The sequence below is a fragment of the Rhinichthys klamathensis genome, unplaced genomic scaffold, assembly GCF_029890125.1.
Source record: "Rhinichthys klamathensis goyatoka isolate OS25496 unplaced genomic scaffold, OSU_Roscu_1.1 h1tg000567l_1, whole genome shotgun sequence".
Classification (NCBI taxonomy): domain Eukaryota; kingdom Metazoa; phylum Chordata; class Actinopteri; order Cypriniformes; family Leuciscidae; genus Rhinichthys; species Rhinichthys klamathensis.
Genome location: NW_026607033.1, coordinates 1,308,819 through 1,324,566, shown reverse-complemented (window position 1 = coordinate 1,324,566; position 15,748 = coordinate 1,308,819). Strand labels below are relative to the sequence as shown.

Sequence of the window (15,748 nt, the reverse complement as noted above, 5' to 3'; positions counted from 1 at the left end):
TTTTTCCACAATCACATCCAGTATGAGAAAATAACCTATAAATGTGACCTTGAGTAAAGCCGACTGCCATGAAAAGTTCATTTAGATGGATAAACACTACATTTACTCAAATTAAGGCTGGGCGATATAGCTAAAAAATCTTGATATTTTCATTATATTCGATTTAACAAAGTTTTTTTTGTCCCCCGTGAAAAAGACATCTGGACAGAACGTTTAGTCACAAATTGTTTACTGCAAAAATCAACACTAGTTATACTTATTTATATGTATGTAACCTCTTATTTACATCATGTTTACAGTTATAATGAGAGGTTTCGAGCATGTAGAACACAATATGTGATCGCGCTGAATGAAAACTCCCGCTTTTGAGCAGTATTGAGTGGATTCCCCGCTGACTAATTTAAGCACCTGTGATTGGTCATTGTGTTCGGAGCTAAACAGACATGTCTGTGATTGGCTACAATGCTCAACGCTGTTAAACATGTTGCAAATAGAAACATTTGATGCCGTTTACAGAGCCCTCACACACAAATGCGTGGGAGTGTTTGAAAGCAGCTGCTTACGGCCTTTCTAAGACAAACTTTTAACATTAAAAGATGTTATATTCTCCAATATTCAAACTATCGCCCAGCCCTAACTCATACTATACAAAGGTTAAACCTGATTAGATTCTTTGGTACTTCAAAAATAACGTGCCGGGGAGGAGTTTTAATTCACAGAATGAGAGTTAACTGGCGGTAAAGTTCTAGGTGAGGATCGTTCCCTTAGTGCCTGAGACAGGAGAGTGCATCCGTCCGAGACGGCGCATGCAGAGTTGCGCAGACGCTCCCGGTAGACGGGCATCTGGGAGCTGCTCTCGGGATGCTGGGAAATGTCCCTGAGGCCCTGGGTCAGGAGCACGCAGGCCGACACCACGCTCATGGCGCCGCCCAGGACGGCCGTCTGCACCCCCTTGCCCTCGGGGGTGATGGCGGCGGCTTTTCCGAGGAACTGCGGCTCTGTGGCGAAACCCACCAAGGCGTGGACGGCCTGCACGAGCGGGCCACTGAAGAGGACGCAGCGGTTGCGGGTCAGCTCGCTGGGGCAGGCCTTGAGCTCGCGCATACACGCCAACAGAGCCGTGGCGCTTGTGCTCATGCACTTAACGCTAGCTTTGAACTGCTCCTTGGCGAACTTGTCCTTGGATTTATCACTGGCCAGAGAGGAGGCGTCCGTGAGCGTGGTGAGGTTCTTCAGGATGTTCTGCGACACCTCCAGAAGCAGCTGCGGCGTCAGGTCGGCCAGAGCTGTTAGGCGTAGAGTGTTGCACGTCTGCTCCACTTCGTGGCGGCAGCGGGTGACTTTATAGCGGTCCACCAGGCCGGGAACGGCAGCCTGTGAGCCCGGGATCTCCACGGCCGCCAAGTACGCGGCATGCGCCGAATACTCTGTCAGCGAGACCACCAGGTCCCCCATCTCCACCAGTCGGTCCCCGACCTCCACAAACTTCCCCATGTTGAGCTGGCTCTGAATGTCATGAACAATAATAGACAACTCCTTAGTTCGGGCGATCAAGGTGTCGCGACATTTCTCGAACGTCTCTGCTATGGGCAGGCCGTCGGAGTTCACCACCGGCCTGGTCTCGCTGGACAGCAGGAGCAGGTCCGCCACCAGCTGCATTTTGCTCTTGCATGCGTCACAGATGGATAAAAGTCTTTTCCTTTGTTGCGAGCTGCCACTAGGGATGTTGGTAGAAACCTCACTATCTGATTTTCCAGAGCCACTACTAGCCATAGTAGTGTGGTCGCTCTAATGTTCAAAATAAAGATCGCAACACACGTTCTCTTGTGCGAAACATGTGATCTATGTCATTTTCTTCAGTAATAAAAGATTCCCACACCTTCTCAAGGGGAGTGAAACTGGCCAAAGAGTCTTCTATAATGTCCTTCAGAAGAAAAAGTCCACTCTGCTTTTTTGTGAACACACAGGACACTTTGATAACTCAAAATAATAGGAAACTTCACTCAATGCACCTGCGAGAATAAGGGAAGTACTTTTGAAAAAATATTCCTATAATAAAAAATGCAGGCAAAATAGGCTGGTGAGAGCTATAGTTAAATATCCCTTCAATTGAAAAACTCTGAATTGCCCAATGTTTAAATAATCAGATTTTAGATGTGCATAATGAAAGAAATAATAAAATTCACAACTACCTCTGTTAAGGTAGGCTACAGTCTGATCAGTTTCACAGGTTGTCAATGTTGCTCCAACAATGCAAACAAACCCCCAAAAAAATCTTTTAAAAGGCTACTGCAGTGCCATGAACGAGAAGATGCCCAGATGAAGGCAAAGTGCAGGTTGACTTCCAGAATCTGTCATTTCAGGTTTTCTTCGTGCCATGCAAATTAAATGCATTTAAATACACGTCCTGCAATATGATGCTGATGATGTATTGACCGTCTTGCTGACCCTGCGTCCGAAGCTCGAGACGCGCGGCGCGGCGCCACTGCACCATCATCCCACGAGACCTTGAAAACTCATAAAATATTCCCGAACGACTTTCAGCCGTTTCTTTTTCGTACACAATCCAAGTTCTGTGGGGAAACACAGTTCCTTATGCATATCTATTGTCCATACGCCCTCTCCAGCAGAAAAGCAGCGGTTGTCCAGTGGCAGATAGTTTCGCTTTTGCTTGCCATTGTTTTAACGTTCAGCTTAATGTTTTAATGTAGTTTCCTCGACAATAACGAACTTAGTTCGTTACTGAGACTCTCGCGCGTCGGTTGTAGTCTCCCGCTACATCTTGCGTATCAGGAAGCGGCGGGAGGGTGTGGCTGAATAGCCTGTTAGCTTCCCTCAAACTCCGACACTTTTATACACTCCACAACCATTATTCCTGGTCATAGAGACGAAACTCCTCCTTTTAATCCAGCAGCCGCTCAACCGATACGCTTATGTTTCAGAGGTAACGTTAGTCGCGCGAGAAGTCGTGTTCATTCCTCACCAGTCATCGTTTCCCGAGGCCCCGATGTGAGACTCAACTACCGGTCCGGTCTGAGAGCAAAAGTTACACCCAAAGACAAATTCCAGAGAAGTTCCTGGTGTTACCCTTTTTGTTTGTTTGGTTTTTCTTGTTTCTGGTGTTTCGCCCCCACAGTTTGCGCTTCCCTGTAAATCCAACAGGTCTCTCGCGTGTGGGGTATTTACTACTTTCACAATGTTCGCTTTCAGAGCGGCATAGAGTGAAATATTTTTTAGTTTAGCGGACACGCCGGTTATATTATTATGCTGTTGTATTTTAAACGCACGGTCTTCTGAACTGACACTTTTATTGTTTTGACTTTCTTGAATAGATTTGCCGTCACATATTTGTGTTGTTTAAAGTATATTTCGTGTTAATATAGTGTTTTAATTATACTAGTTTGCTCCATTTATTTATATTGATGTGTGCAATAAGTTAAGTACTTTGTTTATTTATCTATTATTAACGTTTATGTTAGTGCTGTGGGATTTTAGTTGCAAGTATAGTAGGGGTCCTAATGCAAATAATAATAAACAAAAAGTTACCCTACCGCGCTCATAAAAATATCAGATTGGCCTCAAAACAGCTGATTTATCTTGGGAAGGGAAATCGGATTCACCGATGCAAAACTATGACGTAAAGGCAGTAGAGTACTTTTCATTAGACAAAAAGAGACGCTGGGAGTGTGAAGGAGCCAATGAGAAACTACAGGGTGGGGCTGTTGCACTGAAAACACTCCTCTTTGGACATGGGAAGGGCTTTCGTCAAAGAACTATGGGTCGTATATGATTATCTAAATATTGCATTTTGGGGATTTACAAGCAAACGCATTCATAAGTACACGTTGGTCTATCGTTAACCCTTGACATTACATTCTACGACAGTGTGTTTCACTACTCAATTGCCCAGTTTCAAACAACAGATACTCTTCATATTCAATATAGATCCCTGATGTAGGCCTTGTTTGGTCTGATTCCTTATTAAATTCCAAAAGTATACAGCTACTGGATTACACAAAGCATTTGTTGTGAAGTGTGTTGTATCTGAACTGGGGGCTGATGGAGGCTGTGAACACTGCATGTCAGTTGTACAGCTGCACGGGGCACTGTGCCATTGGGTGGGGTGTCCTGAGAGGAAACAGTTCCGATTCTGTTGAATGAGCCGCACACACTTCACATGAGTCCCATGACAAGCACTTTAGAGACCCAGCCTGTGAAGTGAAGAGCTGAAAAACCCTGAAATCGGAATTATTTTGTTTCCTCTTCATTTAATAACAAGGAAGTTATGACTGTCTTGTTTCTTTTTGTTTTTATTCTTTGTTTTGTTATTGCATAAACTTATAAACTAACATTATACATGCACTTTTATTTGAATGCAAATAATGAACATTAGGCTATATATAATGCATACAAAAAGAAAAAAGATGTTTTAGCTAGGGGGTAATATAAAATCAACATAAGAGTGTCGGGTATCGAAATATCAAATGAATACTGAATGTGAAATTTGGTCAAAATATAGGCCTGAGTGAATTAATCAAATAAGAGTATGTTACTTTTCTTCAGAATAATCAGTGAAGCATAACAGTATTGTAATTCTGTACGTGTCAGTATTTATTTTCCTAAATTCCAATTAATTGTGTAGATAATATAAAACAGCTTTTAAAATAGAGTTAGTGAATGTTATTATTGTATTATATAAGAATGTAAATCCACTAAGATATGCATTGAAACTTTTTCAAAGATGCAAAATCTGTAACTAAATTAAAAGCTTTCCAATCGTAGGCCTAAATGTGGATTATTTTATTTTGTCTTATTGTTTACCATGCCTACACTTATTAACTTTCTCTATATTTTGTGTTTGGTCCCCATACAGATTTTTCATTTGACACTTTATTACTTAATTATTTAATATACATGTATATTATTGTATTTTGTGTTTTAATTTTCCTTGAATAAATAAATGGAAGAGAAAAAAAATCCCGCAATAGTAGGCCACGTGATCAGGCAAACACGCCCTCTTCCTTTAGCCAATGACGAGCAGAAAGATTTTACCCAATCAGCGAGCTCCAGGTTTAAAGATGGCGACTCCCGTTAGCAGCAGGACTGTATCAGTATTGCTTTTTCTCATATTATTCATATCGGTTCATTGTACAGAAACTAAAGCAAAGAAGAAGAAAGACATAAGGGATTATAATGACGCGGATATGGCCAGACTGTTGGAGGAGTGGGAGGTATGAACGAACTCATCCACGCTGCAGCTGCACTGCAGGCATTTCAACCGCTGTTTTCTGTGCTGATGCAGACATCAGTCATGTGCCTCTCACAATAAAATACCACGGCAACCGCCAAAATACCATCGTTTTGTCATTTAGTTTATGTAGGTGCGTCTGTATGTTAGTCAACCCCACACTTTTATCGATTAACTACCACATTTGTAGTAACAGTAACTGCCATAACTAATATTTTGACGTAAACTATTAACATGGTTACAGTGTGTTCCACGCTTGTTTTTTTTGTGTATATTCTTAATTCTTGTACATATTTCTTTTAGCTCTTTCTGTGTATGTAACGTTTCACGTTTAAAAAAGTTCTTTGTACAATGTTTTCAAATGTTCCTTCCTAAATTGTAGTATTTCTTTTGTATGCATATTGCATTATATAGATAGATAGATAGAGTGCTTAGCATAAGTGAATACACCCATGCTAAAGTTGACTAAAAAGAGGAATAAAAAAAAAAATCTTTTGGAAATTGATCTTAATGCCTTAATTAAAAAATAAACTTTGTGAATGAATAATGTAGCCTATTGTAAATAAATGTTCTTCCTTAAAATACAGGGTGCATAAGTCAGGACACCCCTATGTTAAATTCCCATAGAGGCAGGCAGATTTGTTTTTAAAGGCCAGTTATTTCATGGATCCAGGATACTATGCATCCTTCCTGATAAACTTCCCTTGGCCTTTGGAATTAAAATAGCCCCACATCATCACATACCCTTCACCATACCTAGAGATTGGCATGGGGTACTTTCCATAAGATCATCTCTCAATGCAATTCAAACCAGCTATTAGGCTAACTGAAATAAAACCATGTCAATCTCTAGGTATGGTGAAGGGTAGCCTATGTGATGTGTATTTTAATTCCAAAGGCCAAGGGAAGTTTATCAGGATGGATAGTATCCTGGACCCATGAAATAACTGGCCTTTAAAAATAAAAATCTGCCTGCCTCTATGGGAATTTAACATAGGAGTGTCCTGACTTATGCCCCTGTATTTTAAGGAAGAACATTTATTCACGATACATTATTCATTCACAAAGAAAATTGGTGTCCTTAAAGGTTTGAATTTTCCTCATTTTTTAAATTAAGGCATTAAGATCAATTTCCAAAAGATGATTTTTTTTTATTCCTCTTTTTAGTCAACTTTAGCATGGGTGTGTTCACTTATGCTAAAGCACTGTAGATAGATAGATAGATTTACAAATTTTATAGACACTCCTTGAGTCAAAGGTTGCCTGTGAAAGACCATGGTTCACAGTTTTTAGCCAGGTAGTGTCAGTCATTTACAAAGTATTAAAGTATACAAAGATTTAAAGATTAAAGCTATTGAAATATTACCTGCATATATTTACATTCTACACTGGACAATACATTAAAATTGGAACATATTTAATATTATAAGTAAGCCTATAAAATATTTAGTTTAAAATTGTGTGTTGTAAAGTTTTAGAATTAAATATTATATTAATAAAGTTAAGTATCTAAATATAAAATATTGAATATCTAAAGTTTGAAAATAAAATGTCGCTCTAATATAGTTATCACATTTTCCCTTCTTGCTTGACATTCCATAAGTTACATAATTGCATAATTTTTTATCTCCCACGCCCAGCCCTAACTACCAGTAAATAAAATTTTGCCATTTTAAAAAGAGATTTTCTTTCTTCAGTGTTTCTCATTGACATATTTTTTTATTTATGACAGAAAGATGATGACATCGAAGAGGGCGATTTACCGGAGCACAAGAGGTCTCCTCCACCCATCGACTTCTCTAAAATAGATGCATCCAAACCAGAGGAGCTCTTGAAGATGTCCAAGAAGGGAAAGACCTTGATGGTGTTTGCCTCTGTGACAGGAAACCCGACAGAGAAGGAGACCGAAGAGATCACCAGCCTGTGGCAGGGAAGCCTCTTCAATGCCAACTTTGATGTTCAGAGGTAACAACTAGGGCTGGGCACTGTGAACAACAAAAAAATGAACATATATCTATTAGGGATGAAGTCACGATTTTAGAATATTCGATTAGTTGATTTTATTATAGGATATCGAATAGGTTGTGCGATTATTGTCTTATGTTTTCCCGGAAAAATACCCATGTTTTCGGCTCTGATGCGGTGGTGACGCGGTGGAATATTATTTTTGCTTGAAATGCCCTTCCCTAATCTCTGTATTTTTGGCCTGAATGGCGATATACAGGATATATCTCTGTATTTTCTACTTTTTTCTATTTGGATAAAAAAAAAGAGCCGTTTTTTTTGTTAATTCACATCTTTGCCAGTGTTGTTCTACAAACAATGTTCATATTGAAGGCTATGAAAACAAATATAGTCAATGTAACCATGTAGGCTGTGCTAATATATTACGTGCAAAGAAACGGTTAAAATCAAATTACATTACTACATTGTAACAACATTACAGTCAACCCTAAATTAAAATGAAATTAAAACAAAAGCACAGACTAAACGTTAACTGGTAAGAGGAACACACATTCAATAGTCACTTTACAGTTACTGCTATCATAAAAATACACTTACTTGTTGGTTTAAAATTCTACATATGGCACATTTAATGTCCAACAACATATTTTAGCAAAATGTATATTTTAGTCAGAATTATTGTGCTCTTATTCTATAGAGTGGTGCAGGTATGATGTAAATTTCTAGGCAAAAACAAGGAAACGAATGAGCATTTTAGCACTTATGGTTCCATCGTCCTGAAGTCAGTGGGTTTTTGGTAAAAATGCTGAAAGAAGATAATTTCATGTTTTATTCTACGACATAAAATACATCAGTATTACCCCACTCGTGATTTTTATTTTTTTAAGCTGTTACGAGTCTTGAAAAATGCGGTTGCTAACAACTGGCTAAATGGGACTACAGAGGCTGTCAGGAATATTAAATGTAATCACACTGAAAAGGTGCACTCAGTCTGCTTTTACAGCCTCGTTATGCTTATAATTGTGCACTTATAAACTATTCTAACTCAAAGTTTCTGGGAAAATGTTTTTTAGATAAAAACTGAAAGTGTTGTCGGAAGCTTAGTGATGGTGACGTTGAAGTCGTGGGACTGTGGTGTAGTTCATTTATAGCCTACCTTTAGCTTTTTACTTCTGGCGACTGCATTTAGGCTTCAAAATTCATAAAACTGTGTTAATTTGTGAAAAATGATCTGGATGGACAAAACGTGTAAGTATCATAAACTTTTGTTGATCACAGAGCTTGTTTTTTTTGCGATAATCCAAAAGCCTATGGAAAAATCCTATTGGGTTTTTGTTAAGGTAACTGCCGATTAGGGTTGGGTACCGAAACTCGGTGCCAATAGGGAACCGGTTCCGACGTAAACGGTAGTAACCAGACCGAATAAGAACGAAAATTTCGGTGCCTGATTTCGGTGCCTAACTTCATTATGCACACACGCACACACACACACACACACACAAGGTCTCTCGCTCTCTCGCTCTCTCCCTCTCCGCCGTGCGTGTGCTACACAGTTTGGAGCACAGTTTCCTCTTCCTCGCATGCGCGCTCTTTCTCGCAAGGTTTGGCTGCATTTCACGTGTAAAATTACGTGTCAGAACGCCCTCTGGGTCAGTAGCACCTCAATGCAGTACATAAGATCCACAGGGAGGAGTCGGATCAAGATCCGAGGGGTGGAGATGGGTAGGATTAGGGTTGGGTTCAGGGATTAGGGGTGTGTTTAGGGATCAGGGGGCGGAGATGGGTAGGTTTAGGTATATGTAAGGTGGGAGGAGTTGGATCTGGATCCGACTCCTCCCCGTGGATTTCATGTTCTGCAGTGAGGACCATCTCCTCTGGGTGTGCCGATAGTCCGAATCCCATATAGAATCAAGCCAATTCATTGGCTGATGGCGCGGGCGCCGCATCGACGCACTTACGTCGTCATATGTTGGCGCGCGCGCGCCATCTGCTCCTCTGATTTCTCTGCCGAAAAAGGAAGCTGGTCGGCAGCGCGAGGAGCTTGGCGGCGTCCCGTTCCCTTTTGAGAGATATGTTACACCAGTAACCAGAGATGTTCTCTTTCATAGGTTTACTCAACGCTGCGTAGCTAAGAAGCAGTGGATTTGTAGGCTGCCGTATCACGTGCCGTTTGAACTGACGCGCTACAGCGATCTGTCACATTTCAAAGAGCCAAAACGTTATTTATTGTGTGAATCTCGTAAAAATATTGACAGAATCTGACAGCTGTGGATTTGTTCCATATCAAAAGTAACCTTCTCTGTCTTATCTGTCGGTGTCAGTGTCCTCTTTGTCCGCGATTTTTCTGTGTGAAAAGGGTCATTTGCGTGAGTCTCACGGTCAATGCGTGAGAGTTGGCAGCTCTGCCTGCTAGTAATCTCTATTAATCTCCAGTATTATTACATTGTTTGATACAATATTGTTTCATTTGATATTATGTAAATATTAATTTTTATTTTATATTGGTTTTATTATTACCATATGCTACTTGTATTTATATGGTTTAAAGATTTAAGTTAATATTGTGTCCAGTTTGGCCCTGTAAATTAAAGGGTATTATTTTTTGATAAAGTGTGTGCGGTTTCATTTTCTTAAGTACCGATTTAAGAACCGTTTAAGCACCGGAACCGTTTAAAAAATACCGAGTAGGTACTGGTATCGGATAAAACCCAAACGATACCCAACCCTACTGCCGATTGGCCTACAAAGTGACGTCATACCTGTACCACTCTGTTGCGCACCGTCTGTTTTACTCGCATGTGCGCGGCATCGCTCGTTCATGGAAGTTTAGTGGAGATTCGCTTGCATAAGGCTCGTCCACTCCTGCCTGCAAAATGGAAATATATGCACGACTTTCTAACATTTACAGATGAAGAATATTCAGTCGTGCTCAAAAGTTTACATACACCTTGCGGAATCTGCAAAATGACCCCGTTCAAAATGTATGTACCCTTGATTCTCAATACTGTGTCATTACCCGAATGATCCACGGCTTACAGAAGCATCAGAATGTACGTACATATTTCCCGAGAGACAAATTAAAGGGTTAGTTCCCCCAAAAATGAAAATTGTCATTAATGACTCACCCTCATGTCGTCCCAAGCCTGTAAGACCTCCGTTCATCTTCGGAACACAGTTTAAGATATTTTAGATTTAGTCCGAGAGCTTTCTGTCCCTCCATTGAAAATGTACGGTATACTGTCCTTGTCCAGAAAGGAAATAAAGACATCATCAAAGTAGTCCATGTGACATCAGTGGGTTAGTTAGAATGTTTTGAAGCATCGAAAATACATTTTGGTCCAAAAATAACAAAAACTACGACTTTATTCAGCATTGTATTCTCTTCCGGTTCTGTTGTCGAGCCGCGTTCAGTGATGCTGATGACGTAAGACGCTGCTGACGTGTTCTGGTGCGTCCGTGTATTCGGGTTTAAATAAATGTGGCTGGGCAAAAAAATGCAAGTCTTCCTCTGTGTGGAAATCCTTAGACATGTTTGCGAAGATTGTTTTGTTTACAACGTGCGTCTCCCTCAGACTGTAAACGAAGGACATAATTTTCATTTTTGGGTGAACTAACCCTTTAAGTACTAGGCTATTTACCTTGATCTTCAAGTTCAAAAAAGTTTTCACCAGCTCTTAATGCTTTGTGTTTCCTTCTGGAGCATCGGTGAACGTTTAAACCTTTTTTTTAACTGTTGCGTTTAAGTCCCTATATCGTGATTTTATAGTGTGAAAAGATGGATTTCAAAATCACACAGTCACTGCTAGGAAGGGTTCAAATATGCAAAATATGCATTTTGTAGATCTGAATCTCTGCTTTTATTTTAAGCTCTCCTAGCTTTCTTTCTCTTGAAATGCTTTTTGGTTCCTCTGTGAAAAATCACTGAAGGTTACTGTTTGTATTATTCTCATCAGGTTTGTAGTGGGATTCAACCGTGTCATCTTCATGCTGCGTGACGGGAGTTACGCCTGGGAGATTAAAGACTTCCTGATCGCCCAGGACCGCTGTGAGGATGTGACCGTGGAAGGACAGGTGTTCCCTGGGAAAGATGCCAAGAAAGATGCCAAGGGCAATGAGCAAAACGACACCAAGAAGAAAGGAGACAAGAAAGCAGCCAACCGAGCAAATAAAAGCAAGCAAGAGCTTTGATAGCCGAAGCTCAAAGGCACAACGTCTTAATGGGACTGAAGAAGCGTTTCTCTAACAGGTGTTACCAGCGTACTTTGATGCACAGGTCACTAACGGTTGACTACAGTCAAATCAGCTGTAGTTTCAATTTCTTTGATTTGTTTTACTGTCACTCACCTAATTTTTTCACACTCTGAATCAAAGAATAAACCACTTTTATAATTACATGTGCATTGCATTGATTATTTACAGTCAGTGTTGGGGAAAGTCTCTTTTAAAAGTAATGCATTACAATATTGTTATTTGTTACTCCCTAAAAAAGTAACTAATTGCATTACTTTTTTGGAAAGTAATGCATTACGTTACGTTTGCATTACTTTTTGTTTGTTCTGATTGTTTTTTGTTATAAAAAATCGATTTTTGGCAAATGTAAGGGCTCTTTCCCGCCAAAAGTGAAACGAATAAACCTCAGGCTGAAGGAAATGCAAATTCACATCTGTAGGCTACTCTAATTTCAGCAATAAAAACAAAATGAAATGCATGTTTTACTAAAGTTATTTTTGATTATTCGTATGGTTGAATTGACTCTTTAAAGTTTTGCAGCAAAGACATTGGTTAATGAAGAGAGATTAAATAAATTATATTTGTATTAAACATTTTATTGCAGGTTTGCATTTCACCGTTTTAATTCATTTTGAGGGATACTGAATCTGTTTTTGTTTAAAGGATATGCTCACAGTCTAGAACTACAATATCCGCACTTCTGATTTCTCTCAACTTGGGGACAGGAGAGCTGTCCGTCAATAACTTGCGTTATTTATTTAGAAAAAGTAACCCCGATATTGTTGTAAATTTAAAAGAAATATTTGACTAGTTTCTTGAAAAATTATCTGATTACATAACTTGCACTAGCCTACTTATGCTTAACCAGCAAAACGCCTACCCTACACTGTTTACCGTTGGTGTCAGACAGGGACGGACTGGGACTAAAAAACGGCCCTGGACTTTGACTAGGCCCGGCCCAAAGCAATCGGCGCGCGGAAACTCGACAACAACAACAATAACGCCTGCTGCCTGGCATGAGTGTCACAAGACTTTAATTGTGGCTCATAATACTATACCTAGCTAACAGCAAATTATACAATCTATTCCATGCTGTCTTAAAATGAATTTATTACTTAATAATCTTAATTAATTTATGCAGTAATTAATCTTAGCTACTGCACAAATAATAATACCACATCTAAATGAAAATAGGCTACACCATTACAAATGTAACTTCTGTATTCAAAATCTTCAAAGTTTGTAAGCATTAACTGTAACGTTACCAACATTTTTAAAAGTAAAAGCACAACATATTTCTTAATATTAGCTACTGCATGTGGCATTTTACAGCTAAAATGTTGAAGTTTAGCTGTTTTAACTACTGTAATCATTAAAAATGTAGCAAGCTGAATATCACTTCCTAACATCATCCCTAGCAAGTAACTTGCAAAGTAATTTCTGATTAATTCGGTTCGTCAGTAGTAGAGATAAAAGCCCGCCCGCACTTGATTGGTTGGGTCCTTACATGCGCTTCGTGAGGCACACGCGCATACTAGCACACACACGCAAGGTCTCTAGCTCGCTCCCTCTCTCTGCCGTGCGCGCGCTACGCATGCGCACTCTTATCCGCTCTAGATTCCGAGAGATTTTAACTAATTTGCGGGCATCAGTGAGCCGCTATAAATATGCGGGGAACTTCCGGGAGACTTGGGATGTCTGTGACTGCGTGTGTGGCGGGTGGTGGGCCGGTGGGCCGGTGGGCCGGCCCGCCGGCCGTCCTGGAGTACCGGCCGTTCTGTGATTCTCCAGATCACACAGATGGCCAGTCCGCCCCTGGTGTCAGATCGTGTTCATGTTCACATTTACAAATGCAGAAAATGTGACGTTTAAATCCTGCGCTATTTAACTTTTTTTTTCTTTTCTTTTTTCCCTGCACCCATCAGTCTAGACAAAAGCATTTATTTACTGTCTGCTTACAATTTCTTAAAATCTTCTATTTTTGTTGACTTTTTTTTTAGTAGGTTTACACGAGCAGTCGCTCAGCAGCAATGACTCGTCTGATTTATCTGAAGGTTTACATAACAGCGTGCTGAAGGATGTTGAAATGCATTTGGAGGATCATGTGGCAGAAACGAACTGATTTGGAATCAGTCAAACAGCTTCTGGCAAAGAAAATGAATTTAGCAGCAGCAGAGAGTCATTGCCCCAGTTTGAAAGAGAGCAACATTAGCCGCTAATAGAGTAATCGATCATTCTTTCCCTTTTGAAGCACCATATGCCACGATACCCGGGAAAACGCAAGTACACCTCATGGAAAGCTGTGAGCTTTTCAGCACTTTACTGAATGATAAATGTGATCTAATTGAAATAAAAAATGATTTTTCTGTGTGTGCAATCATCCATTAAACATTCATCCATTCTTGCAGGCATTTGTTGTTCATCATCCTACGTTGACACATTTGTCCAATCCTGACAGAACATATGTGACAATGTTTTAATGGCAAACTAATGGAGAGCCCAAATGTAAAATTCATTACAGTTTCTATACTAGATGTTTATTTAATATGAACAAATAGATTTTTTACTTATTAGAACTTAGCATAACGAGTTTTTTTATCCTGTCGTCTCCTTCCGCAAGAAACCATAATATTAAATAGCAGTTGTTTTATTCATGATGTTATAATTGCAGTTTTATAATTCTGCTCATGAATGTCTAGTTTTTAAGACCAAACGCCTTAAAGTTCTGCATATCGTTCGAACCAAACAAATGCAGACAAATCCAGTGATAATTTCTACCTTAAACATGCTAAAAAATAAATCTCAGAGTTGTTTTACTTTAATTTGGTTTCTGGAAGATTGATGAAAAACATTTTTTTCCCCCCTATTTTTGCATGTCCAATTTGTGGACATGCCTTTTGAGATGACAGCTGATGACCATGCAGCATTGTCCAAAACCAAACAAATTGTCAAATGTTGATGGAATTTGTCCAGGACAGAGCATGAGGGTTTAAATCAGTGTCATCGATTTGTCATGCGAGAAAGGGAGCCGCATTGACCGCATTCTTAATGGCTTTGGTCCAGACTGATGAGCTGCATTAAATTGGGTCAAATAAGAAGATTCAACATTCCAGAAAACACAGAACACGCTGCCAGCAACCCATGATGACTTCCAAGAAAGCCAATGTAGTTTTCTCATCTTTAAAGTAGCCTAATGCTGACCATCAACCGCTTCAGCGTGTTTTACTTTGCAAACATGTCCAGATCATTGGTGTACATTCATGCATGTTCAGAATGCAGGATCCACCCTTGTCCGGTATGGCCTCCATGGTCATATTTCCTCACCATCTGCTGAAGAAAATCTTCACGGACCCCCACCCCAAGAAAACACTAGATAGGCTACATACCATCAATCAACATGAGCTTGGGTTATAGTGTCAGCTGAGCTGGAGACACATTCCAGCATCCCTTTGTGTTGGTAGGAATATAGCAACATCAATGCATGCAATTATATATATTATAAAGCCAACATGGTTTTACCTTTTACTACACACACAAACATAGCATCACTCCAAAGATGTGAGGAAAAATTTATTTCTGTACAAAAGTCTTTACATTTTTTTCTTATCTAAAGTAATACATTTTTTTTATTACTTGGAAATCATTCACATTTACATCACATCCATATACAACTTAAAGTTAATGTAATGTATATTTGAATTACACACTAAAGTGAAAATTGTACTTAAAGGTTTCGTTTTTTACAGAGAGGACAGAATTACATTACAACTTAAAAGTCCCTTGAAAGATGTCCCTTCTGAATTTGCGTAATTGTGCCTGTACAATAAATAAGTATAAAATATATCTCTTTTATCAATCAGGATTTTTTTTTTTTAAGAAACACACAAAACATACAAAAACACTAACAAATTACAATCTCCGAAAAAAGACCAGCTATTTCGGCAAAGGGACAATGTCGTACTTCTTGCCAAATGGAAGAAAAGCCAATTCATCACAGATTTGATCATTTTATGACAGACTGACATCTACTAATGCTCAGATTCAAATCCATTCTTGACAGTTGGATTTAAAGGAACAGTTCACTGGAAAATAAGAATTCACTCTCAGGTTGTCTCAAATCTGTATGGTTCTTTCCGGGGTCTCCATGGGAAAGTTTGCATTTTTAATGCACAGTAGAACCAATGCCACTTATCGCATACAAATATTTACTTAATTATTAAATAATTACTTCAGAAGACGTGAAATATAGGCGTATTGACTGCTTTTATAGTGCTTTTGGTCATATGCTTAAAGATTTTTTAAAAA

General features: G+C 39.4%; 2 protein-coding genes across 2 annotated transcripts; one reads left to right on the top strand and one right to left on the bottom strand.

The window, feature by feature from the left end:
* Positions 1-186: 186 nt before the first annotated feature.
* Positions 187-3,233, bottom strand: tlnrd1 (talin rod domain containing 1). Its single transcript, XM_056239591.1, has one exon. The coding sequence runs from the start codon at positions 1,771-1,773 to the stop codon at positions 709-711; it is 1,065 nt and encodes a 354-aa protein (XP_056095566.1). The 5' UTR covers positions 1,774-3,233; the 3' UTR covers positions 187-708.
* A 1,813-nt stretch (positions 3,234-5,046) lies between these two features.
* Positions 5,047-11,605, top strand: mesd (mesoderm development LRP chaperone). The gene is made up of 3 exons (XM_056239592.1): positions 5,047-5,231; positions 6,981-7,213; positions 11,167-11,605. The coding sequence occupies exons 1-3, from the start codon at positions 5,079-5,081 to the stop codon at positions 11,399-11,401; spliced, it is 621 nt and encodes a 206-aa protein (XP_056095567.1). The 5' UTR covers positions 5,047-5,078; the 3' UTR covers positions 11,402-11,605.
* The last annotated feature ends 4,143 nt before the right edge of the window (positions 11,606-15,748 follow it).

What these genes read in the sequence shown, in the direction of transcription:
- mesd (XM_056239592.1), top strand. Translation starts at nt 5,079, where the DNA reads ATGGCGACTCCCGTTAGCAGCAGGACTGTATCAGTATTGCTTTTTCTC. An exon ending in GACTGTTGGAGGAGTGGGAG is followed by an intron (nt 5,232 to 6,980) that starts GTATGAACGAAC and finishes TATTTATGACAG; the next exon opens with AAAGATGATGACATCGAAGA. An exon ending in GCCAACTTTGATGTTCAGAG is followed by an intron (nt 7,214 to 11,166) that starts GTAACAACTAGG and finishes TATTCTCATCAG; the next exon opens with GTTTGTAGTGGGATTCAACC.
- tlnrd1 (XM_056239591.1), bottom strand. Translation starts at nt 1,773, where the DNA reads ATGGCTAGTAGTGGCTCTGGAAAATCAGATAGTGAGGTTTCTACCAAC.